Genomic DNA, 26,248 nt, shown 5'->3' on the forward strand with positions numbered 1-26,248 from the left:
CAAACAAAACATTAAATTCCCTAAAATATATAGCCCCACTATATTGTTTTTCGGGGGTGGGGGGGTGGGGGGGTGGGGAGACAGGGGGTATCAATCTGTGTTTAAGTTAAATCAACCTTTGTGGAACTGGGTGGAGCTCTAGCAAGAGAGCACCAGGATCATACTCCATGACCAAATTCCAGGATTTCCTGGAATTGTGAAGGAAATCTGGGGGCATCTGAGTATACTCCCAAACATCAGGCTGGAGGAGGAAAGGGAAGAACACTAGAAGGGGGTTGAGTATATATATATGTTGGTATTTGTTAAGCACTTACTATGTGGTGCAGAGCACTGTTCTAAGCGCTGGGGTAGACACAGGGGAATCAGGTTGTCCCACGTGGGGCTCACAGTCTTCATCCCCATTTTACAGATGAGGGAACTGAAGCACAGAGAAGTTAAGTGACTTGCCCCCAGTCACACAGCTGACAAGTGGCAGAGCTGGGATTCGAACTCATGACCTCTGACTCCAAAGCCCATGCTCTTTCCACTGAGCCACGCTGCTTCTCTACCATGGAGTAGCACTGGGAAGAGTAAATTTTAGGGATTACAGGGATGAGGGAGAGATTTCCAGGAAATGTTGAGTCCTAAAGGGATTATCAATCACTTAAAAAAAAAAAGGCAGCACAATATGGCACTGATTACATTTAATGAACTTTCTCCATTCCCATTTTTAAAATATAACTAATGTTCTTGAAAGTAAGGCTTTGCTGGAACATTCCCGGAGTTCTCAAGACCCTAGAAGTACTTTTAGCTTTGGCTTTTGCTATTTGGTACTCTGCTGAGATTCTCAACAGCAGAAGTTACCAAAGGAGGAAAGGGAGCGGATGACTGCTGAGAAGTCACTATTGAGGCTGGCATGTAGGCGACAGGTTTGGCCACTAAACTGGATTACTTGAAACTTCAGAAATGAAAATTTATTTTCCCCAAACTGCTGCAGTATTTATCGTTGTTCAGTTTAGCACACAAGCATCAATGTGTATTAACCAGAATTACAGCAATAAAGATGTCAAATTATCTTAACTGCTATATATTTATATTATACATATATAAAACAATGATAAATGCTGCAGCAATATATGTAGTCAATCATATTTATTGAGCACTTACTATGTGCAGATCACTGTATTAAGCGCTTGGGAGAGTACAATATAATAACAGACATTCCCTGCCACGAGTTTATTGTCTACAGGACTATAAAATATACACAAACACACACATATATATACACACACCAATGTATACACCAATTTAGATGGTATTCGAAGATCTGGATATACGTATATACCTAGACCTTCAAAGAGCATCTAAATTGGTGTACATGTTCTTTGTTTTATGGATTATAAAGTTACATCAGTAGATATCAGCTTACTCTTTTAAGGCTTTTCAGATATTTATAGGTTCTCAAATATTATTTTTAGAATATAAGCTTCTTTTGAGAGAACACCACAAGACAAGAGAACACTTTCTTTGGATTTCAAATGAAATAAAAAAAAATTAGTGTAGAGAAATAAGTGGGGACCAAAGGTAGTTACCTTGACGATAGAGGTCCAAAGGGGGTTCGGAAGCAGGACACCCCTCTCTGCCTCCGTTTTCGGAATGCCTGTTCCACTAGCTTGGCTTCGGAGGCAGGGTCGATTCTCCAAAATGAGCCCTTTCCAGGCTCCTCCTGGGAGCGTGGGACTTTAATAAAGTATCGGTTCAAAGAGAGGTTATGACGAATGGAATTCTGCAGAAGCAACAGAAGCATTTACTGATCGGGGTTCAGTTTAGCACACAAGCATATAAGCATCAGTGTTTGTTAACCAGAATTACAGCAATAAGGATATCAAATGATATGAACTGCTAATAAGGCAGAGGACATGACACTGCAGTCTAATCAACATAGAGTTCTTCATTAACTCTGGTGGCTAGCACATTTGTCAATTATTGGAGTTTGAGAGACATGGTGAACACAGTAACTTCTCAGTTTTTTATTACAGATCATAGTTATTCCATCACACAAATGAAAAACTTAGGAAAATAAGTGACAATCACTATCCAAGGCTATACAGCAAGACTGACAGAGGAAAAGCCAAGATTGAAGAGATGCAGACTAAATAAATGAACTAAAATATAAGAAAAATAAGGCACACAAATAAATTACACAAACATACACATTTAAATCAATCAGTGGTATTTACTGAACACTTACTCTGTGTACAGCACTGTGCTAAACTCTTGGGAGAGTACAATAGTGTTAGTAGAATCAATCCCTGGTCTCTAGGAATTTGCATTCGAATAGGGCAGAGAGACAATAAAATAAATTACAAGTAGGGGGAAGTAACACAGAGCTTAGAGACTCGTTCAGAAGTGCTATAGAGGGTGGGGGAAATGAATATATCCATCCTCTCCTGGCAGTAGAATAAGTGGCAAAAAAAACATATGAGAAGGTAATACGAGAACACTGAGGTCCTATGGGATCTAATGGGGAGGTGCTCCAATCATCTCTAAAACAATTTCCTTGAGAGAGGACTCAATCAATCAATAACATTTACTGAGCATATACTATGCGCTTGGGAGAGTGTAATACATTAGAGTTCAAGGAGCTTACAGTCTAGAAACAACTGCTTCTCCTTGGCTTTCCAGGCCAATTGATCTCAAGTAGGCAGCATGGAAAGTAGCATGGTTTAGTGGAAATACCACAGGCCTAGGAAACAGACGATCTGGCTTCTAACCCCCGCTCTGCCAACTGCCTGCTGTATGACCTTGGGACTAAGAAGTCACTTAGCTTCTCTACGCCTCAGTTTCCTCAACTGTAAATGATGATTAAATACCTGTTCTCTCTCCTACTTAGACCATAAACCCCAAGTAGGACAGTGATTATGTCCAATATGATCGACTTGTATTTACCTCAGCACTTAGAACAATAAGCGCTTAACTACCATAAAACAAAAAACTACTTCTGAGATTTTCAGGGTATTGAAAGAGGACTTTAAAGACTCACCTGCCAGCCTTTGTCAGCAGTCCTGTAATAAGGGTAATGCTTGGTGATATGGGCATAGATCCCACTTAGTGTTAATTGCCTGTCTTGGGCAGAGGAGATAGCCTGTACAATTAGCTGAGCATAAGAATAAGGTGGTTTGGATTCATCCTGTGGAAAATGAAAGAACACAGCACATAAAGGTGGTTTGAGAAATTTCACAATACCAAATCTGAGCACAAGCCTAACTTACTCGCATGGTGGAAGTCAATGGAGTAGACGATAGCTTGTCATCATAAATTTTGGTTCCAGGGAATCTCTGACCCTGAAGAAATCTTTCTTCAAGGAGGGCACTGTCTACAGATTCCTTTAATCTCTCTTGAATGGTGTGCTACAGCACAACACTTCCTCCCAAAATGGAATAACCCCCATGTCAAATTTTAGGGGGAAATTGTAGTTTCAGTGATCACTTTGGTCTGGACTTCCTGCCGATTTTACATAAGTGTATAAAAGCCTATATTACAAGGTGGAAAACAGTCAAGTCTGATTTATAAAAATAAATGAGGATGAAGTGATCTTTAAATGAGGAGAACTACATTTTTTTTGTTTGAAAAGTTTTATCGTCAGTGGATTCCTATAAATAGCTCTGTAGTGACCCGTCTCAAAGAAACAGACAATGAATGCTAAATCTGGAGCAGTTCCACTACCACACACCTTGGGACAACAGAAAATGCTATAACTAAAATGCATTATCTGCTTGCATTCTATCCTGTGACACAAGGAGCCCATTATTGTGGGTTACTCAAAAAGAAATGAACATCTCTCTGAACCTTCGGGCTGTCTCCTCCAGAAGTGTCTGCCTGCTGCTCTGAAGCTGCCTTAGCTGCGAATTCTGCTGCCAGCTGCAAGTCCGAGGTAATGTTCTGAACAAAGCGATATCCTGAAGATCCAGCACCACGCGGACTGGCTGGGCAAGAGTTGGGAACACTGTAAGGAGAAAAAAGAAAACAAGTGTGCATTCATCTCTGGATCAAAAATATTTGGGGGGCCCCTTTAGCCCAAATTATTGTAAGAAGTTAATCAAATCTAGCCAACAGCGATTACTGCACACCTACTCTGTACAACCACCCTCCCTGTCTTTCATGCCCATAACCAGGGCTTTATCCTTGACTCATCTCTTAATCAAGTTGCCCAACCAATTCCTCATCAAACAGAAACTCCTTACCACTGGCCTTAAAGCACTCTATCAGCTCTCTCCCTCCTACTTTAGCTCAATGATCTTTGACAACCCAACCTGGACTCGATGCTCTTCTAAACCAACCTACAATTCTCCACCCCTGCCAGGACTCCAGCAAGAAGCGAGCAGGTACAGGTGCAAATCAGATTGCTGTTGCTGCCACTATCACAGCATGGTAACTTTACACAGCTGGGGCTTTTACAGGGATTAGGGTCTGATCCTCTCCAGGCCCCATCCACTCTGACTCATCCGCTAGGCTCAGTGGGGAAAACTCAGTCAATCGAATTTATTATTATTAACAATTATAATTATGGCCATTTCTTAAACACTTCATAAGGGCCAAGCATTGTTCTAAGCTCTGGGATAGATTCAAGGTAACCAGACTGTCCCACATGGGGCTCACAACCTTAATCCCCATGGCAGAGCCTGGGATTAGAGCCCATGTCCTCTGACTCCCAAGCCCATGCTCCTTCCACTAAGTCACGCTGCTTCTCTATGCTTACTGTGTGCAGGTCACAGTACTAAGCACACGGGACAGTACAATACAATAATAGACATCCCCTACCCACAATGAGCTTAAAGTCTAGACTCTGACATCAATCATATTTATTGAGTGCTTACTATGTGCAGAGCACTATACTAAATGCTGGGGAAAGTATAACAGTCAGTAGACCCATTCCCTGCCAAAAACAAGCTTTCAGTCTAGAGGACTGTAAGAGGGCTACAGAACTGCAGTCTCAATACATTTTTACATGTATAGGTTCCTCTTGCTGACTTCACTTTTTCCAAACCTGCTTATAAGTATTCCACTGCTTTCTGCTATTTGAGTTGGTTTTCCACGATCCGGGGATGAAAAATCTGCCTTTTAACAGTAGGCGCCCTCTCATTTCCTACCTCTGGAACTTGGGTTGCCTACTTCTCCCCTACTGAATCATTAACACTTCACAGGACATGTCATTGTAACCACTTTAAGGGGTTATGGTGAACTTTAACAGTTACAAAGTTCCACTTGAAATGCTAATGAACTACTGATAAGGTGCCTGAGACATTCAACAGGATCTGAGTACCAGAGGCAGTAACAAGTAAAGAGAGCACAGCAGCTTGAAACAGGCTTAAGGATGCTTGTTTGATTTCTCCAAGCTGAATTTCACCAGGTGCAAAGGAAGCTGGACATCCCCTAACCTAGATCCCCTTTAATCCAGAAGCCTTCGGTCTTGCCAAAGGCAGGTACTTTCAGGGTCTAAATTCCCGAGAGTTGGTAAGGGCAAGGGGACAACGATTTTGATTTGATTTCTTCGTTGATGGCCACTCAAAAATCATCAGCAGGCCGCAGAGAAGAGTCACTGATTTAGAAGAAGCTTGGATCCCAGTAATATTAAATTCCCTAGGTAGGGTATTTAATTTAGTGACCACTATGTGTGCTAAGTGCTGGGATAGATGCAAGATAATCAAATAGGACACAATTTCTACACCACACTAGGCTCACAACCTAAGAGGTGGAGAGGGCAGGTAGCTTATCCTCCTTTTTCAGATGAGGAAACAGGTCCATAGAGGTTAAGTATCTTGCCAAAGGTAACATAACAGGCCAGTGGTGGAGCTGGAACCAAAACCTGGGTCTCCTGACTCCCTTGTTGTCCTATGCTCTTTTCATTCATTTATTCATTCATTCATTCAATCATATTTATCAGGAGTGCTTACTGTGTGCAGAGCACTGTACTAAGCACTTGGGAAAGTACAATACAACAATAAACAGTAACATTCCCTGCCCACAACGAGCTTACAGTCTAGATAGGGAGGCATGGGAGGTGGGGGAGACAGACATCAACACAAATAAAATCATAGGTATGTACATAAGTGCTGTGGGGCTGGGAGGGGGGAAGAGCAAAGGGAGCAAATCAGGGCAATGCAGAAGGGAGAGGGAAATGAGGAAAAGTGGGGCTTAGTCTGGGAAGGCCTCTTGGAGGAGATGTGCCTTCAATAAGCCTTTGAAGGGAGGGAGGAAGAGTAACTGACAGATTTGAGGAGGGAGGGTGTTCCAAGCCAGAGGCAGGACTGGGTCGGTGGCAAGATAGGTGAGATGGAGGGACATCACTGGGTGGGCTGGGTTGCAGATGGAGAGAAGCAAGGCCTGGGTTGTAGAAGGAGAGAAGCAAGGTAAGGTAGAAGGGGGCAAGGTGATTGAGTGCTTTAAAGCCAATGGTGAGAAGTTTTTTTCACTAGGCCAGACTAACACTGGGCCACTATCAACGTGCTACATGCTTTCAATCCCCTCTAGATTATAACTTCATTGTAGGCAGGGAATGTGTTGTCTAAGTGTTTAGTACAGTGCTCTGCACACATTAAGGGCTCAATAAATATGACTGAATGAACAAATGCAGGGAACAGTACAGTAATGACTTGTGCGGTTCTTCTTTTAGTTGTGTAATTTTTGTTTGGCAGTAGAGAATATTGTGCAGAGCGAAGGACGATTCAAGAATTTAGCATACTTTTCATGGTACTCTGCAGTGCTCTCATTTTCTATTAATAATAATAATAATAATGGTATTTGTTAAGCGCTTACTATGTGCTGAGCACTGGTCTAAGCACTGGGATAGATACAGGGTAATCAGATTGTCCCACATGGGGCTCACATTTTTTAATCCCCATTTTTACAGATAAGGTAACTGAGCCACAGAGAAGATAAGTGACTTGCCCAAAGTTACACAGCAGACCAGGATTAGAACCCATGACCTCTGACTCCCAAGCCCGTGCTCTTTCCACTAAGCCACGCTGCTTCTCTAATGCTCTAACATCCTAGGAAGAAGGAATCTTATTTTGCTATACTCTAACTTCCAGCAATCTATACCAAACTAGTGCTCCCAATATTGTGTTAATGACAGTTCTAGTCAAAGACAAATTCCCTTATAGATTTGGACACATGTGAAAGACTACGGCCTTGAGTCATTAGTTTGGATGTTAGTTTAGTTATTCTTTTAAAAATTTTTTTACAGTATTTGTTAAGTGCTTACTATGTGCCAGACACTGTAGATACAAGCTATCCAGGTTGGACATGGTCCTTGTCCCACATGAGGCTCATAGTCTTCATCCCCATTTTATAGATGAGGTAACTGAGACACAGAGAAGTTAAGTGACTTGCCCAAGGTCACACAGCAGACAAGTGGTGGAGTTGGGTTTAGTTGGATTCCAACTCCCAGGCCTGTGCTCTATCCACTAAGCTATGCCGCTTCTCCCTGAAGGCAAGGGTCTAAAACAGATATGGAGGACAGAAGGCTGCCTATTCTTTCTCTAAAAATGTCCAACATCAGAGATTCCCATACCCTCACTCAGTAGCTAGTATCAGTGTTTTCCCACCCTAGAGAACTGGAGAAATAGTTCAGAGCCAAGAAAGCCCTCTGCCCGGAGGCAAAGCCAACATCCCAGCATGGACAGAAAGTATGCCTGAGTGAGAACAGAAAACTTTAAAACGAGGCAGGCTGATGCAAACAGGAAATATGGCAGGTCAAAAGAGGAGTTTGAAGAGAACCTTGCAAGGGTCACTGAAACTCAAAATAAAAGATTCTTCAAATAAGAATAAGGTTGTAATGATGTAGAGGAAAGTGTAGATAGATCCCTGAAACATCAGAGGAAGAACTGGCACAACTATTTCACAGGGAAAAGGCTTCTTTTCCTCATCCAAGCCAGGCCAGAAGCTAGAAACTTTTAGAAGGTTGGAGCCAAGAACCCAGAAGTGATGGTGTCATGTTGGGCAAGTCGCTTGACTTCTCTGGGCCTCAGTTTCCTCAACTGTAAAATGGGGATTAAACTCTACTCCCTCCTACTTGGACTGTGAACCCCATGTGGGACAGGGACTGTGTCCAACATGATAACCTTGAATCTATTCCAACACTTAGAACAGTGCTTGACATATAGTAAATGCTTAAATACTATTAAAAAAATCAAATACTATTTAAAAAGTCAATTGTATTTATTGAGCTCTTACTGCACACAATACCAGGCCCACCCCCTTGTCATCCAGGAAGACAGCCCTTTAGACCTTTGCAAGGACCAAGGTGTCAGGGAATGGCTATAGTGAGCCCCTGCCTGTGTCTTCAGACTGTAAGCTAATTGTGGGCAGAGTACATATCTTCCAACTCAGTTGTACTGTACTCTCCAAAATGTTTAATACGGTGCTCTGCCTATACTAAGCACTCAATAAATACCACTGATGATGATCTACCAAGTGCTTTGGGAGAATACAATATAAAAGCGTTAATAGGCACATTTCCTGCCCAGGACTAGCTTTTGTTGCATGTTTTTGTCTGTGATAAAATATATCCGTATCAAAAAATCTAGGATGTAACCTAGAAATAAAATGACTGTGAGCCCGTTGTGGGCAAGGATTGTCTCTATTGCTGTATTGTACTTTCCAAGCGCTTAGTACAGTGCTCTGTACACGGTGAGTACTCAATAAATACGACTGAATAAATGAATAGAAAGAGGAAAGCCACTAAAGACGGATCAGCATCTTCACGTTTTTAGTGTTACAAAGTCACCACAAGATGGCACTATTAGAATAGGAATCATGAAAAGACCAAACTGAAATGACTAAACTGAAATAAACTGAAATTTGTTTCACCACCCAGAAACATACATGTTGGATTAGAACAAATTGGAAAGACAAATCTGTTAATAATACACTTCGTTTGCATTCTTCTTCTGCACCTTACCCTGCCACGGTGTTGAAAAGCAAAATCACAAAAGTCCTTTATTTCACCACCTCCAATACTCCTACAGGGAGGGCCAAGGGCCATTTAACACAATTACAAAAATGAATATACAAAATGGAGACAAACTCCATTCCCTAGAATATACAACCCTAAATTCTAAAGGACATTCTTGATGGGAAGCAGCATGGCTTAGTGGAAAGAGCACGAGCTTGGGAGTCAGAGGACACGGGTTCTAATCCCAGATCTGCCATTTGTCTGCTGTGTGACCTTGGGCAAGCCGCTTAACTTCTCTGTGCCTGAGTTACCTCATGGGGATTAAAACTGTGAGCCCCAAGTGGGACAACTCGATTACCTTGTAACCACCCCAGCGCTTAGAGAAGCAACGTGGCTCAGTGGAAAGAGCATGGGCTTTGGAGTCAGAGGTCATGGGTTCGAATCCTGACTCTGCCACTTGTCAGTTGTGTGACTGTGGGCAAGTCACAACTTCTCTGTGCCTCAGTTACCTCATCTGTAAAATGGGGATTAAGACTGTGAGCCCCACGTGGGACAACCTGATTCCCCTGTGTCTATCCCAGTGCTTAGAACAGTGCTCTGCACATAGTAAGTGCTTAACAAATACCAACATTATTATTATTATTATTATTATTAACAGTGCTCAGTACATAGTAAACTCTTAACAAATACCATAATTATTATTATTATAATCTGTAATTTTGGCCGGCTTTATATCTGTGGCCACAGTGAATACACCTTCACCTGTTTTTTCTCCCCTTCTAGTTGAAACTCCTCATGAGTGAAGACTGAACCTAATGTAAACTCTGTAACTCCAGGGCAGACATTTTCCACCATGGGTTCTTGTTTGTTTTGGAGTATTCTACTGCAGCTATGAATTTCAAAAACAACCCACTCGAGGGTGCCAAATTATGGGATATATGGTGATGCTCTCCAGGTAGGTATAAGAAAAAACAATAAAATGCAACATTTGAAATTAAGTCAATAAATGGACAAGACACAGAAATATACTGATTCAATGAATCCATCTGCATCAAGGTCTTCAGGGGAGGCAGGCCCATGCAGGGATAGCAGGGAGTCCCTTTGAAGCAATGAAATCAGGGAGCTTCACCTCCAAAGGATTCCAGGATCTAAATTAAGTGATTCAGACACTTCTGAAGTCAGAGCCAGTGGGTGAAGATCTCCACCAGCTAGCTCTCATCTCCTAGTGACACAAAGGGGAGTCAGAGGAACTAGATCTAAAACCAGCCTTCTCTTGGTCCTTGGTGGAGTAAGCAATTAATTCATTAAGAACAATAATAATAATGGTATTTGTTAAGTGCTTACTATATGCCAGGCACTGTACTAAGCACTGGGGTGGACACAAGGAAATCAGGTTGGACCCAATCCCTGTCCCACATAGGGCTGCCAGCCTCTATCTCCATTTTATAGATGAGGTAACTGAGGCCCAGAAAAGTGACTTGCCCAAGGTCACCCAGCAGATAAGTGGCAGAGCCGGGATCAAAACTCAAGTTCTTCTCATTCCCAGACCAGTGCTCAGTAACAAAGGTTCCATCGAGAGTACAATGAGGTTTCTGAAAAAAATGGCAGGAGATCAGAGAGTTGTTTTTTAAAGGGAGTTGAATTTAAAGGGATCTGATGTCATACCACTGCCCACATTTGTTTCAGGCACCCAAAATGTCATCACCAAAACCACCTATAAAGATCATTTTGCAAACTGCCCTGTGCCAGGCCCCACATAAGACCACAGACAAGACAAAAATCCCTAGACTTTTCAGAGCTTTATAATCTAAGAAAGCTACAATGACCCAGACAGAGATAAGGGCACAGTCAAAAAGAGCAAAGATAAAATTCTAAAAATAGGTAATGAATTTACATTTTGTACAAGGCAAAGGGGCATTTGATGAGGTGATGAATAAAGCTGAAATCATGAGAGGTACATGTAACCACTTTTACTCAAAATAAAAACTGTCACTCAACAATGGTACCCTTTAGGGCTGCTCAAGTAATTAGACTAAGCCCTTCAATGGGCAGTGATTGTCTCTGTTGCCGAATTGTACATTCCAAGCACTTAGTACAGTGCTTTGCACATAGTAAGCGCTCAATAAATACTACTGAATGAATGAACAAGCACAGCATTTGGGGTTTTTACTCTTAAGAGTAACATCACATAAACTTAAATCAAAAGGGCAGAGGGAAGGACCTCCCTTTTAATAATTAACTCCCATCTTTATTTTCCAAAAATTTCCTTTGGGAATCATATGTGTGGCGTTCATTTGAACTATATGTAGTACCAAGTACTCCTCAACATGAAGTTTAGGCAATACCAACCTTCGCAAAATGGCTACTGCTTTTCTACAATAGGACAAAATATGCCACTGATCATTCCCCAATAGTGAATATATTTAACACCTTTTACCTACCTCACTAGAACACTAATGAAGCAGAATGATTGGGGATTATTGTGCACACTAAAGGGACTTGGCCTAGTGGATAGAGTACGAGCTTGGAAGTCAGGACGACCTGGGTTCTAATTCTGACTCTGTCAACTTGTCTACTGTGTGACCCTGGGCAAGTCACTTCTCTGTGCCTCAGTTACCTCATCAATGAAATGTGGATTAAAATTGTGAGCCCCAAGTGGGACGGGGACAGTGTCCAACCTTTTTATCTTGTTTCTACCCCAGTGCTTAGAATAGTGCTTGACACATAGTAAGCACTTAACAAATGCCATCATTATTGTTATTATTATTATTCTAACTATGGGGAACCTCTGTTGACTATACAAAGTACTTGGAGCTCCAACTCATCACAAATTATGGAAATCCAAGTTCAGTGAAAACAAGGAAAAAAATTAGAAGTTTCTCTCAAACCTTTTATAACTTAAAAAATTCATTGTAGTATAAAGCCTTGTCACGGGAATATATTTAATAATTTAGTCACATATCTCAATAATTCTTCAAGACAAGCAACAAGGCCAAGAAAAAAATCACAAAGACCATCCTGCCTTTGCTGATAGTGCTAATTTTATGAAGGCCAGGATGGACTTGTTTGAACTTTGGAAAGCAAAAGTATAAGAACAGTTGTAGTCAATGTCCCCCTATTTTAAAGCAAGCAAGCTATAGACAACAGAACTACTGCAGGGGATACATTTAATTAGCGAATCCTTCTATAAATGTAAACACCCTCAATTTGAGGGTATTTTTAAAATGGAAGATACTGTCAAAAACATTTGGAAAGCTTTGTTGGACAGTATCTGTTCGTCATTTTGTAAACAATCTAAATATTTCCCTTGTTTTGGATGCAAACAGGTGTGATTTTTTTTTTAACCTGCATACAGTGAGCGCTCACTAAATACGCTTGATTGACTGACTGATTACTTGGTCTGTAAACCCCATGCAAGATAGGGACTGTGTCTGACCTAATTAACTTGAACCTATCCCAGCACTTAGAACAGTGTTGGACACCCAGTATGTGCTTACATGCCATTTTTTTTTTTTTTTAACAGAGAGACTGGAATGTATTTATTTTTCATGAATTTCTGGGAGAAGAGAAATGTAAGAGAAACAAGTATTGGAATACTTTAATCTTAGACTCAAGGAGGCCCTTACATCTTTTGGGGAATGCATGAGTTAAATGAGAATAGAGAAGTCAGAATTATAGCATGTTTCACATGATTTTTTTTCTGCAATCTCTTCCTTCACTCTTTCAGTTTACATAAAACGGAGGAAAATATGTCTTCCCTCCGAGGGGAGGAGTGGAAGCGGATAGATAAGTGATTAAATACCACAGTAATTGGATTTATAAGGTGTAAAAGGCTTCTGATTTGAGAATGAAAAATGAAGATTCTTAAATAATGAATGTCAGAACATTAGTCATTTCTTTCTTTAATTGCTGAGCCATATGCTAAGGATCGAAGTATGCTGTGATATCATATTAATGAAAATACACTGCTTTATGGCACTGTGTTTTGACATCAAATATCACACTGGGGAAGCAGTGTGGCCTAATGGAAATGACAGAAGCCTGGGAGTCAGAGGACGTGGGTTCTAATCCCAACTCTGTCACTTGCCTGCAGTGTGACCTTGAGGAAGTTAGTTAACTTTTCTTTACCTCAGTTTCCTCAACTGTAAAATAAGGATTCAGTACCTGTTCTCCCTCTCACTCAGGCTCTGAGCCCCATATAGGACAGGGACTGTGTACAACCTGACCTAGCCTTAGAACAGGGCCTGACACACAGTAAGCACTTAACAAATACCATAAAAAGCAAATAAAAAACCCCGATGCAATATTACAATTGGTATGTGTGAAATAATTTCAGCTTTTCAAAGGGGCACTTGCCTAAAAAAGTGCATTTGCTGATTCACATTGAGTGTGGCTGCCTCTGACTTTCCTCAAAGATAATCACCATTATATTATCCCGCCAAATGTTTTTAGACATTTTTTCTACTGGCAAAATTATTTCAACGTCTAGTCAGATAAAGAATTCAGGATGAACCTGAGATCTGGTTTGCTGAATAGGAAGGGAAAACACCCACAGTAATTTTAAATCAGATAAAGTCAACAAGATGAAAATTTTCACGGCTGTACTCATTTTAGGCTTTCTGATGATTGTGATCCAACCCATCTTCCTTTCCCCCAATGAGGACAATATTCACTTGTATAAAGAATCATAACAATTATGGTATTTGTTAATGGTTACTATATGGTAAGCACTATTCTAAGTGCTGGGGTAGATACAAGGTAATCAGGTTGTCCCACATGGGGCTCACAGTCTTAATCCTCATTTTACTGATGAGGTAGCTGAGGCACAGAGAAGTTAAGTGGCTTGCCCAAAGTCAAAGAGCAGACAAGTGGCGGAGCTGGGATTAGAACCCACATCCTTTGACTCCCAAGCCCGTGCGTTTTCCATTAAGCGACTCTGTTTCTCTAAAAGGTCTTTGTCTTCCATTAACAGAGTATCTGGCTGGGGGCCTACTGCAGGATATGCCACTGGAGACAGAAAATGGTACAGAGGCCTTTGCATAAGTGAAAAATAAAGCAAGAGGTCAAAGTACAGCACCTCAGAGTGCCAAACAACTGAGGAACAGCAGCCTTTGAATAATATTTGCTGGTCATTACTAGCTATCTTCTTCCTCTCTACATTAGACTCTTAAAAATTGAACCCACTGAATTTTCCTATAAGGCTTCTCATTTTGGATAAGGCTTTTCAAATGAGAACAGAAACAAAGATTACCTCAGCAAGCAAGATTTCTCCTTGAAGAGGTTTCTCTGTTATCCCAGTTCAATACAAAGGAAAAATGGGGAGGGAATTACCATAGATAAATACAGGCAGATACAGAGTTCAATTTTCCCAGCCTCACTTTTTCCTTTTGTTTTCTGCAATTAATACCTTTTCTGAAACTTAACTTTATGGGCCCAAGTATCCCCTCTCTACTTCTCCATCAACTACAGGTGTGTGAGTTAGCCCTCAGTTTATAGAAACATCAACAGCAAGATGGGGGAATTCCCTGAATTCCCAGTGACACGGTTTAAGTTTCTCTACTGTCTAACTCTTCTTTCGGCATGAAGCATTCTTGGTTTTCAGAAAAGCCAACTGTTTGCCAGCTTTCTTTTGATTCATAAGATTATTTACTTGTGACTTGGAAAACTCCTATTTTTGTTCCCCTCAGCTCTGAGAAGGAAGCAAGATTGAATTAAATGTCCATCATCAGTTGAGAAACCAAGACAGCCCAACGGGCTAGTCACAGCGAGTGGAATGACAGCCTATGAGCTTTTTGGCTACAAAAATAAATGGCTTATAATGCTTACAGTAAAGGATTGCTGAGAACGAATAAACATAGAGACATCAGTATTATCAGATCTTTTTTTGAGAGTCCTTGGGGTGCCTGGCATTGGCCTACGTGCTACAGTTTACTGGTTTGGGCATATGTGGTTTCTGTCCTCAAAGAGAACAGGGCCAAAATGTGCTCCAAACACTCGACATCTTGAATTAGGGTATCCACACTTGGTAAATAAACTGCATTTGGAACATAAGAGTTTGAACTCATGGAATCACAATTCCAATCTGCTTTGCTTGCTCACATTTTGCATAGGGCGTCCCAGTAGATATCTCCTATAACCAACCCTTTCAAGTCACCCCGCTTCCATTCCCTTGCTCAGGCTTTCACAGACTGAAATTCTCTCCCTCCCCAATGCCTCAAACCACAGCTCACCCCCATACTCGAAGCCCCCTTAAAATCCCACCTGCTCCAACCAGTCTTCCTTGTTAAATCCCCAACACCCAAATTGTGCAGCCTCACTGGCTATTTCCAGCACATACATATTTATCACCTATCCTTAAGCACATATATGTAAGTTTGTTAAATTGTACATTTGATTATTTTTATAACTCGGGTTGTTAATATTTTTATTTATGTCTCCCTAGTTAAAGTGTGAACAACATATAGTCAGCAGATGCATCATTTCTTTCTGGTTTTCCCGCCCAAGCCTTTCGTACAGTGCACTGCACCCAGAGAACACGCAATAAAACTACTAAATTAGTATATAATCAGGGTTGAGAGAAGTTGAATGGCCTAGTGGAAAAAGCATGGGGCTGGGAATCAGGAGGCCTCGGTTTAAATCCCAGCTCCGCCAATTGCCTATCTGACCTCGGAAAAGTCATTTACACTGCCTCAGATTCCTGTGGATAAGGTATTTGTTCTCTTGCCCCCTTAGACTGTACGCATTATGTGGAACAGGGATGGAATCTGATTTGTTTATATTCTATCTACCGTAGTACTTGACACAGTAAATGCTTAACAAATACCACAATTCTTAGTATTATTATTATAACGCAATCGACAAAGATTGAAACTAATCTAGGGTGTTTAGTCTTCACAACACTACAGAGTGCTATCCTAAAGACCTCAGGAACAGACACATATATTCAAAACCAATAAAGCTCATTTAGGCTCCAATGTTTTCTTCGGTGGCACTTCTTATTTGGCCTAATCCCTCCCTCCCTCTGCCCCTTGAGGGACTGTCTCTACTGTTGACTATACCAGTTAGCTCCCCTGGCTACTGTTTTCCTCCCCTATGTGGAGGAGCAAGCCAGGTTGGGAGGGATTGGTAGGCCCAAATGCAACTGTCATCTAAATAGGGATTCTCCTCTTGATGAAGGTCCATACTCACGAGGTCAACTTTTCATTTTGAGTGTGGGGTGCAGAGGCAATTTTAGGGGAAATAGTTACTGTCCCCCTCTGGACTGTAAGTTCATTGTGGGCAGGGAATGTGTCTGTTTATTGTTATACTGTACTACTCCAAGCACTTAGTACAGTGCTCTGCACACACTAAGGGCTCAATAAATATGACTGACTATTGGGAGGCTTTCCCAGGCTAAGCCCCCCTTTTTCCTCAGTTCCCTCTGCCCCCCACCTCGCCCTGACTTGCTCCCTTTGTTGTACGCCCTCCTCCCCACTCCCAGAGCACTTGTGTATACATGTACATATCTATAATTCTATTTATATTAATGCCTGTTTTACTTGTTCTGATGTGCGTGTGTATATATATATATATATGTAAATATATATACATATACTTCTATTTATTTATACTGATGCTATTGATGCCTTTTTACTTGTTTTGATGTTGGTCTCTCCCCTTCTAGACTGTGAGCCCGCTATTGGGTAGGGATGGTCTCTATTGCTGAACTGTACTTTCCAGCACTTAGTATAGTGTTCTGCGCACAGTACGCACTCAATAAATGTGACTGAATGAATGAATGAGGGGGCAGGTATCAAAGAGCTAATAGGTCAGAAAGACACCTTTCTGACCCTGACAGGAAACTCTTAGGTCTCGTAAGAAACCTGGTATGAGCGAGACTGGAAATCAAGCTTAAAATTCTGTGGAGGCAATCCCCCTTGCCGCCTCTGTCGATTGAGCACTTATGTGCATACCTGCTTCCACTCATATAATCACATTTACTGAGTGCTTACTGTGTGCAGAGCATTGTATTAAGCACTTGACAGAGTACAATATAACAATACGCAAGCACACTCCCTGCCCTCAATGAGTTTACAGCCTTCAAAACGTTCCATAATTGCTGTGCCTTCAGGAGCTTTGTATGAGAATGTTGAGCCCATTCAAATGATTAAAAATAATAATGCCCTGGGTTTTACATAAGTTTCTTACAAGAACTTCGAGCTCTTCAGAATAACCTCACTACAAGCCTGTGATGCAGGACTATCATCTCTTTTTAACAAATGGATAAAATCAGGCATGAAAAATTACAATATATTTAATCAGCCAGGCAAATTAGCATGGGGGCCTAATATAAATTATATTCATAATCCAGGAAATAATTTACTAAAAATTGAAAAACGACTGAGAGGGCTAAGGTTTTTTAGATTACTGCAGCATCAACAGGCACTGGCAAGCATGTGCAAAACTGGTCAAAATTTAGTGGGGTGATTTTTTTTCTTTAATCCTCTTGCAACATCCTTTGAAACCTACAATGAAATAGCAAGCCTTCATCATAATTGTAAAGCAGGGCTGAGAGTTCTGAGATTGTGAATTACTGAAAGAAACACCTTTGTAAACTTTCAACTGTTTTGGGGAATTTCAATTTTTTTCAAAGTGATACTAACCCTGCTAAAAGATGTTCAACATACTGTCCTGAGTTTAGCTGCTTAGTGGTTAGGGTACAGGCCTGGGAGTCAAAAGGACTTGGCTTCTAATAATAATGATGTTGGTATTTGTTAAGCGCTTACTATGTGGCGAGCACTGTTCTAAGGGCTGGGGTAGATACAGGGTAATCAGGTTGTCCCACGTGAGGCTCATAGTCTTAATCCCCATTTCACAAATGAGGTAACTGAGGCAGCGAGAAGTTAAGTGACTTGCCCAAAGTCACACAGCTGACAGGTGGCAGAGCCGGGATTAGAACCCATGACCTCTGGGACTCCTAAACTCGTGCTCTTTCCACTGAGCCACGCTGATTCTCTAATCCCGGCTTTGCCAGTTGTCTGCTGTGTGACTTTGGGCAAGTCACTTCAATTCTCTGTGCTTCAGTTAACTCATCTGTAAAATGGGGAATACTGTGAGGCCCATGTGGGTCAGGGACTGTGTCCAACCTGATTAGCTTGTATCTGCTCCGGTGCTTAGAGGAGTGCTTGACACATAATAAGCACTGAACAAATACCATCATTATCATCACTTATTAGTCCTCAGTTTGGCCCTTAATGCTAGCCAAGTGGCTTGTAGCCCCATTCATAGATCTGATTTCCCACAGGTCACCTTCAAAGAATATTCTTCCATGAACCCATGTAACACTGTTTTTTTCTCTATTTATTGCTATTAAGTTGTCTTGTTTTTGTCCATCTGTCTCCCTGATTAGACTGTAATCCCTTCAATGGGCAGGGATTGTCTCTATCTGTTGCCGAATTGTACATTCCAAGCGCTTAGAACAGTGCTCTGCACATAGTAAGTGCTCAATAAATACTGTTGAATGAATGAATGAATCTATTCCTCATCCTTTCTGCCTTTCCATTGGTTTTCTGATTGGGAAATCTGAAGAGTTCCATTCCTTGGTCATGTGCCCACATGTTGTCACATGCCTAATCAAATGTAACACAACAAGCCCATTAACACACTTAGGAACTGTGTCACTACGAGATAACACCCTAAAAACACCAAACATAGACCTTTAAAGAATGCTCTTAACAAACATTATGAAAATTATAGTAGCTATATATTTTAAAGTAGCATTTCAAACCAACCCAGTACTTTTCAGCTGGTCTGCTGAAGGAAATTTAGTAATCTAGCAATCTTTGCAAAACAAATTCAGTTTGGGGATTTAAATTTAATGGGTGTATGTTTCTACACAAAAAACTCTCAGTGAAATCTCAAGTGCCTAGACAGCACTGAAAATTGAAAGTAATGACACCGGATGGATTTGGGGTCAGGAGGAGTATGAAAAAGAATCAGAAAATAACTTCCTCTATAAATATGTGCTCTTACAAGAGGATTTGGAAAGTTTAGAGAAAAAGTCTAATTCTAAGAACTTTTAAAACTAATGAGATATTGAGATGGATTCAGTGGTTTCAGAAAGACACAATAATGTAAATGAAGATTTCTAACATGGAACCCAACAATGATAATCTCATAACTAAAAAGATTTATTGCAAGTTTGGCCTGTATTTCAGTGCAGCACAGTCTGAATTTAGCAAGGCAGCTTAGGTTCCTGAAGGTGACAGGCTATTGTGTTATCACGTAATTTTTTTTAAAAAAACCTCTTCTTTGTAGATGAAAGTTGATTTTTTCCTTCTTTTCACTCTAATGCTAAACAGTCTCATTTTTCAGTTTTCGCTACTTTGAATGTTTTCCAAGTTGAATGCCCCAAGCCAAATTATTTTTCAAAGGAATGACAAACTCTACAACCATGGACTTTATAAGAATGGAAACAAACACAGTTTTTCTCTCTTGCCTTCCTCTCCCTGTCACTGAGATGCCATTCAGTATAGTTCTCTCCTCCCACCCCCTCCCCAGATGTCAAACAGCTCCAGGAAAAGTTTTACAAAATCTTCTAAATTGTGGCTTTGGAGGGCGCTAGGCAAAGGCCTCTGATTAATCAAATCCTACAAATGTTGAACCGATTTACTATCCCCGAAAAAAAAAGCCCCTCTAAAATAAACATGGAGGTGGGTTTCACTGTGAGCGCTTGAGGACTGAGTTGATTTTGTGTAACCAAAGTTCACTGGCTCTAGGTGGTGCCCTTCAGAAGAAAAGAATAAACAAACTGGGGGGGAAAAAAAACCAAAACAAAACACATGGAGAAGATTACAGAGACAAACCTGTATGGAACCAAACTAAAGAATTACAAAGCAAGGTCCCAAGACAGGGATTCTGGTAATTTTGAGTTGTAGGTTTATTCCCCTGGTCCTGCAGGTAATACCTAACTTGAGAGTTTGGCAAGGAGGTGGGGCAGAAGGAAACTCTTTCCAAAAAGGAAACTAACCCGTCCACAGATATCTACACTGCAACAATTTTCCAACAGCCAATCAGAAATGAGCGAGACCAATGCACACCAAATTAGGAAAGTAAACACTGGGGGGAGGAGGAGGAGGAGGAGAGCTGAGCTAATGAAAATAAATCTCCAACACACCAGGGGAAGTGGGGCAAGGCCAGAGCGCTCCAACCCTGCACTCTCCTCTCCAAGCATTCTTCGAAAGGGAACAAAGGCGTTGCCAGGGCTAGCGCCGTGTCTTCTCCGGCTAAAGCGGTCAGTCGGCAAGACTCGGGCCCCTAGAAGGACACCACACAGACACTCAGATTCTGGATTTGCTGCACAGATCACACTGAATCCCTCGGAGGAATAATGCGCCCTTTCCCCAGGAGAATCCTACATTCCAACCACCTCCCGAGTTCCAGAACAGTGAATTAACTAGTAGGGGGGAGAGGAGAACAGGGAGAGGAGGGTGAAGTGGAATGTTTGTAAACACCGCCTTTCTTCCCCTACAACAGAAACTCAAAACGAAAAGAGTTTTGGCAAGCAAAACCTCAAGAGGCTTTGAGGTTTTAAACACTCAATTGAATTCCGCCCTGCGAAGATAAACGGATGTAAACATAAATCCTCTTTTATAACACTTCATTAGAAGGCCAAAATGAAAAATCCAGTCCCTTGATTTCCACTTTCCCCAGAGGCCAACATTTTATTGGAATCAAAAACTGTCCAGATATGTCAGAGGCAAAGGTGCAGCTCCGGTTATGCGGAAGCCCTTCAGTGTGACTTCACAGAAAATGACTGAATGGAAATTACCTACCAGACGCAAGCGAAGGCACTTGAAGCCCCTCCCATTCCCACTAGCTTCATCTAGATGAGGAGGTTAAATATAAACCAAACTAGCTGCCTGAACGGAGAGCTCAAACCACATCTTACACCACCACTAGCCTGACTTCCTAGAATAGCTTCATTAAACATGTGTCCAATTCTGCGAACAAAGAAAAACAGGGTTGTTGTTTTTTTTTGTTTGTTTTTGTTTTACTCCTGTACAAAACCACTACTGTCCTTCAGGCACTAATGCGATGCGAAGATTATAAAGCCCAGCTCTACCTGAACAGCTGAATCACTTGATTGCTGTAATTAATTGAAATACCACTGGGAAATTTTTTTCATCCTGTCTGGGGTTCATACCCATGCCCACCTAAAAGCTTCTTTTCAAATTTCTTGCCTGCTTTCAACTGTGCCTCCGCAGAAAATGAAACGATCCCGGTTTTACTTTGAAAGAAACTCCTTTAAGACACTCTTGGATTAAAGGAACAAATACACCTAGCACTATTATAGCTACACCACTTGACATTTGACCCACTCTAAGTCTCTTGTAAAAGGCTGCGGAACTGGATGTGAAGGCTGGTTGGATTCTGAAACCCAGCCAGGAGAAGTCTTCGTGGCCCGCGGGGCCAGAATTGATAACCCAGTGTGGGATCCTCAACCAACTCTGGACACCCCCCTGCCCTGTGGCCTGCCCTTCCCAGCCAGGAGGCCTCCAGAGACCAGGCACTCTGTGGGGAACGAGTGGAAGTAGGCTGACTAAACGATAATAATAATTTAATATATATCATATTATATATTATTATTGTATCTGTCAAGAACTTTCTTTGTGCCAGGCACTCTACTAAAGCGCTGGGGTGGATACAAGGAAATCGGGTTGGACACAGACTCTGTCCCACCTGGGGCTCACAGTCTCAATCTCCATCCTACAGATGAGGTTACTGAGGCCCAGAGAAGTTAAGTGACTTAACCAAGGTCACACAGCAGACATGTGGCAGAGCCGGGATTAGAACCCATGACCTTCTGATTCCCAGGCCTGTGCTCTATCCACTATGCCATGCTGTTTCTCACCAAAGCACATGTCATTCGAGCACATGACAAACTGTTCTTTCTCTGTCACCCTTCCTGGGGGCAGCTCTAAGGAGTCCCATTGGTTGGAAAGGGCAGGGCCACACCACACCACAATTAGCCCTGTATCCAGGACTGGGTTTTGATCTCTGGGTCAAAGTTGTCTAACAGCAGGCCTGCTGGTGCATTTTATACATCCTCACTCGCAAAGCAAAGTAAGGCCAATTCATTTCTTAATAGGAGTTATCTCCATGTCAGAAAGCAAATAGGTGCACACTCCCTGGTGGTGAGGGTGGTTGCTGGTAAGCTGTGCCTTACCTGTTACCTTTTAAATAAAAATGGCATTTGTTGAGCACTTTCTACGTCCAGGCATGGTACTAAGCACCGAGGTAAATACAAGCTAAGCAGGTTGAACACAGTCCATACCCCATGTGGGGCTCGCAATCAAAAAGCCTTATTTTACAGATGAGGTAACTAAGGCACAGATAAGTTAAGTGACTTGTCCAAGGTTACACTGCTGACATGTGGCAGAGGCAGAATTAGAATCCAGATCCTCAGACTTCCAGATTCATGCTCTTTCCACTAGGCCATACTACTTCTTTTTACTTCCGCTCCCATTCATCAGTCTTGCACACCCCACAGAGAACGGCAGAGATTACAGTGGCCCAAAGCAAGATCCAACTCTTCCTGGGACTAAGAGGAACTTTTCAAGGCTACTACAGCAGGGAAGGCAGTGGCAGATAGAGTTCAGGAGGTGCGGCTTCCAAGAAGCTGCTAAGCTTTGGGGATATGAAATTGGAAATAACAAAATAATATACCTTGGGATTTTGCACACAGAAAACACAGATTACTCATCTGTAACAACTGTTCTCTGAATGTGTGAAGTATATCAGATTAGACCTAGGCTGAGATACAACCTGATCTGGTTGCTTACATTCTTTTGGAGAACAAAGCTTAGAATAAAAGGTAAGTCATCTAAAATTACCATTAATACTCTACCAAAGGATGCTGTATATACAGTAATACCGCAAAGAAAGGAACTCTTTATAACGAAACTACCATGTAACAAACTTCTCTCCACCCTCTCTCTCCCACTCCAATCCTCCCCAAATAAAGAACTTTTAACAAGTCCTCAAACTTTGGGACCTTCAAGTCCAAACTAAAAAGGTTTTACTGTCCATCTATAAGTGCAAATACAAATGATAAAAGTGTGCCTAACATGATCTCGATCAATCAATGGTATTTACTAAGCACTCACTTTAAGCACAGCACTGTTCTATGTGCCTATGAGCTTGGGAGAATACAACAGAGTAGGCAGACATGATGCCTGCCCTCAAAGAGCTTAGTGGGGAAGATAAACCTTTCCTTTTTTTCTGAATGCTATTGTTAAGTGTCTACTATGGCCCAGGCACTGTATTAAGCAGAGGGGTAGATAAAAGCTAATAAGGTTGGATACACTCCATGTACCACATAGGGCTCCCAGTATTAATCCCCATTTTAAGATGAAGAAACTGAGGCACAGAGAAGTGAAGTGACTTAACCAAGGTCTCACAGCAGACAACAGGCAAAGCTGGGATTAAAAGCTAAGTCCTTCTGAGTTCCAGGCCCATACTCTAACCAACTCGCCACACAGTTTCTCTCAGGAAGGGAAAGCAACAGAGTATAACGATGCACATTAGTGCTGTGGAGGTGAGGCGAGTATCAAAGTGTTTAGAGGGTGCCGGCTCACAATGCATAACTCAACTGCTTGACGGAGACTAAGAACAGTAGAAGGTATGCTTCCTGTCATCTGGGTTAAAAAGGAGACATTAGTGATTTAGAATTGGGGAAAGAAAAAAAAGCCATCCAGGGCTAGTTAGAACTGTGCTGTAGTAGTAACTCTATTCCTCACTCATGAATCTCCTAAGCACGCCATATAGTTCTCTGCGCACAGTAAGCACTCAATAAATATCAGCACTCAATAAATATCATTGATTCATTAAGTCTAGAATAATTATGGGGAATGTGGGAGGTCCTTGCCCTAAAATGGCAGCTACCACTAACCCAAGCTAGTGGGCAACACTAGAATTCTAATATCCCTTTAGCAATTTTACAGAAAGCCAACTGTTTAATTGCACTTAAAACTCTATCAGACCACTATACAAAACTGGATTTAGCTATTTCAGGCAGTCTCACTCCTGCCATTTAAATTTTCCAAATATGAATCAGCTTTCTACTGTGTGTGTATATATCTGTATACACACACACACACACACACACACATATACACAGTACAGTAGAAAGATGTTTGTGTGTGTAACTCTTCTATACACTGCAGGTGATATCAGAGTTCATAATTATTTGGCATTCTGCCTTGCCACACACACTATGTTAAAAATGTATCAGCCCAGAAATATGGCAAAGCCTCTTCAATCCCTCAATCAGTTCATTTTATCTCAGACTGCAATGAGGGTCTGGCTCCCTCACTTCCTGGATCAGTTCTTAGCTGCACATTTTGAAAATCCAACTGGAGCTTAATCCTTTGTGGCTAAGACTTTGCATGAATGTACCATAAACAGCTTCAGCTGCATCATTTGGACTTTTAAGGGATGGGGAGGTTTGTGGGGGGAGGGAGGCTGAAGGATAAGAGGGAAGGCCTGACGATGGCTGGGATAGCTTCCCTTCTCTCCCCTGACACTGCAGAAGTAAAGCTAGTCCCATCCCCAGCAGGACCAGAGAGCAAGGGCCATTTTACCTCAGGTATTAATTAGTACAGTATTTGGCACATTGTAAATGCCCAATACAGTAAAAAAACCAATAACAATAATAGCAAGTGGCCTAGTGGACAGAACTCAGGCCTAGGAGCCAGAAGAACCTGGGTTCTACTCCTAGCTCTGCCACTTGTCTGCTGTGTGACCTTGTGTAAGTGTCTTCATTTCTCTGGGCTTCAGATACCTCATCTGTAAAATGGGGATTACAACTGTGAACCCCAGGTGGAACAGAGACTGTGTCCCACCTGATTAGCTTGTATCTACCCCAGCAATTAGTACAGTGCCTGGAACACACTAAGTACTTAACAAATTCCATTAAAAACAAAACAAAAAAAACGAGGCCCCTCCTGACAATATCCCTGACTTTCCAACCTCTGTTGGGCTATTACATTCCACACCATTTTTCACACTTGGTAAGACTTTTCATTAACCATTAGCCAAACGCTGATACTCATGCTTTTTAAAGCTTTGACTAATTTATGTGGTCTACAGTACATAACAGCATCTAGCCACAATATAATTCCTACCCAAAAAATCAATTTATGAATATATGTAGGCCCCTTTCCTCTTTAGCAAACTTAAAAGTTTAAAAATATTCTTGGAGTGTACATTCAGTCAGTCAGTTCTGGAACACAGTCATATTCTTAATGCAGCCTATGTTAAAGAAAACTCATGATACTCATACTGTGTTCATGACATTTACATTTTTTTCTGATAATATATAGCATTACATCCAGATATTGTTGAAACTCCTAATTTTGCCGTAGCCTTATATTCAAAATATATTGAAAACATTTATCCAGGAAGAACTGACTTGACATAGTGTAACTTTTATTTATATATAATTGTGTCAAGTGCCGTGTAAATAACGATCACTGTACACAGCAAGAGCTGTGCCCCACAGAGCAAGCTACTTACCTGATTGTGCCAGTGGGGGAAGGGAGGGGGCTGACCAGGCTCCGGAGATCTGACTCTGGAATGTGGATTTTCAGAGGCGAGATCTGAGGGTAAAGGGGCCGAAGGGGAGACGGTGGAGCTTCTTCTTTGTGGTATAGAGATGTGAACTGGATCTTTATGACTGTGCTAGGGAATCGGAAAGTACATCTGAAAAGGGAAAGGAAAAAAGGAGAGAGGTGTAATAAATGAATAATAAATGAATAAAGCAATTCTGCAGTAAGTAAGACTCATTCAGTAACATTCCAATTTACTAGAACAGCACTAAGAGTGCTGTATGTATCAATTTGGTACCTCTATTAATTTAAAAGATACAGCAACGTCTGTTATGCAGTCATTAAATGTACTTATGAAGTGGCTAATGATAACAGTTTTCTTTAGAAGAAATGTTCCTTAGAAATACCAATAAAAAAGAAATATAACTATCAATCACTAGTATTTAAACCACTGTTTTTAATTAAATTAAACCACTTTAAGTTCATTAAAACACAACACTAATTGAAACCTAAAAGAGAATTACTCTCTTGCTTCAAAAAGAGACGTAAAAATCTGATCCGTTTTAACCACACAACTCTGCTTCCATTGAGCAGAAAAGATGTCCTACCCAAAGATGACATTCACTCAACTGTATTTATTGAGCGCTTACTGTGTGCAACACACTGTACTAAGCACTTGGAAAGTATAATTCAGCAATAAAGGCAGACATTCCCTGCCCACAAC

The 26,248-nt window shown here is 41.3% G+C and overlaps 1 protein-coding gene across 1 annotated transcript in view; it reads right to left on the minus strand.

The window, feature by feature from the left end:
• Positions 1–26,248, minus strand: part of FOXK1 (forkhead box K1) — a 107,204-nt gene that overhangs the window by 15,252 nt on the left and 65,704 nt on the right. The window contains exons 3-6 of the mRNA XM_029049501.2: positions 25,493–25,678; positions 3,829–3,985; positions 3,023–3,169; positions 1,572–1,765 (exon numbers count right to left, since the gene is read on the minus strand). Coding sequence (XP_028905334.1) covers positions 1,572–1,765; positions 3,023–3,169; positions 3,829–3,985; positions 25,493–25,678 — 684 coding nt within the window. The remainder of the gene's footprint in view (positions 1–1,571; positions 1,766–3,022; positions 3,170–3,828; positions 3,986–25,492; positions 25,679–26,248) is intronic.

The sequence above is a fragment of the Ornithorhynchus anatinus genome, chromosome 2, assembly GCF_004115215.2.
Source record: "Ornithorhynchus anatinus isolate Pmale09 chromosome 2, mOrnAna1.pri.v4, whole genome shotgun sequence".
Lineage (NCBI taxonomy): Eukaryota > Metazoa > Chordata > Mammalia > Monotremata > Ornithorhynchidae > Ornithorhynchus > Ornithorhynchus anatinus.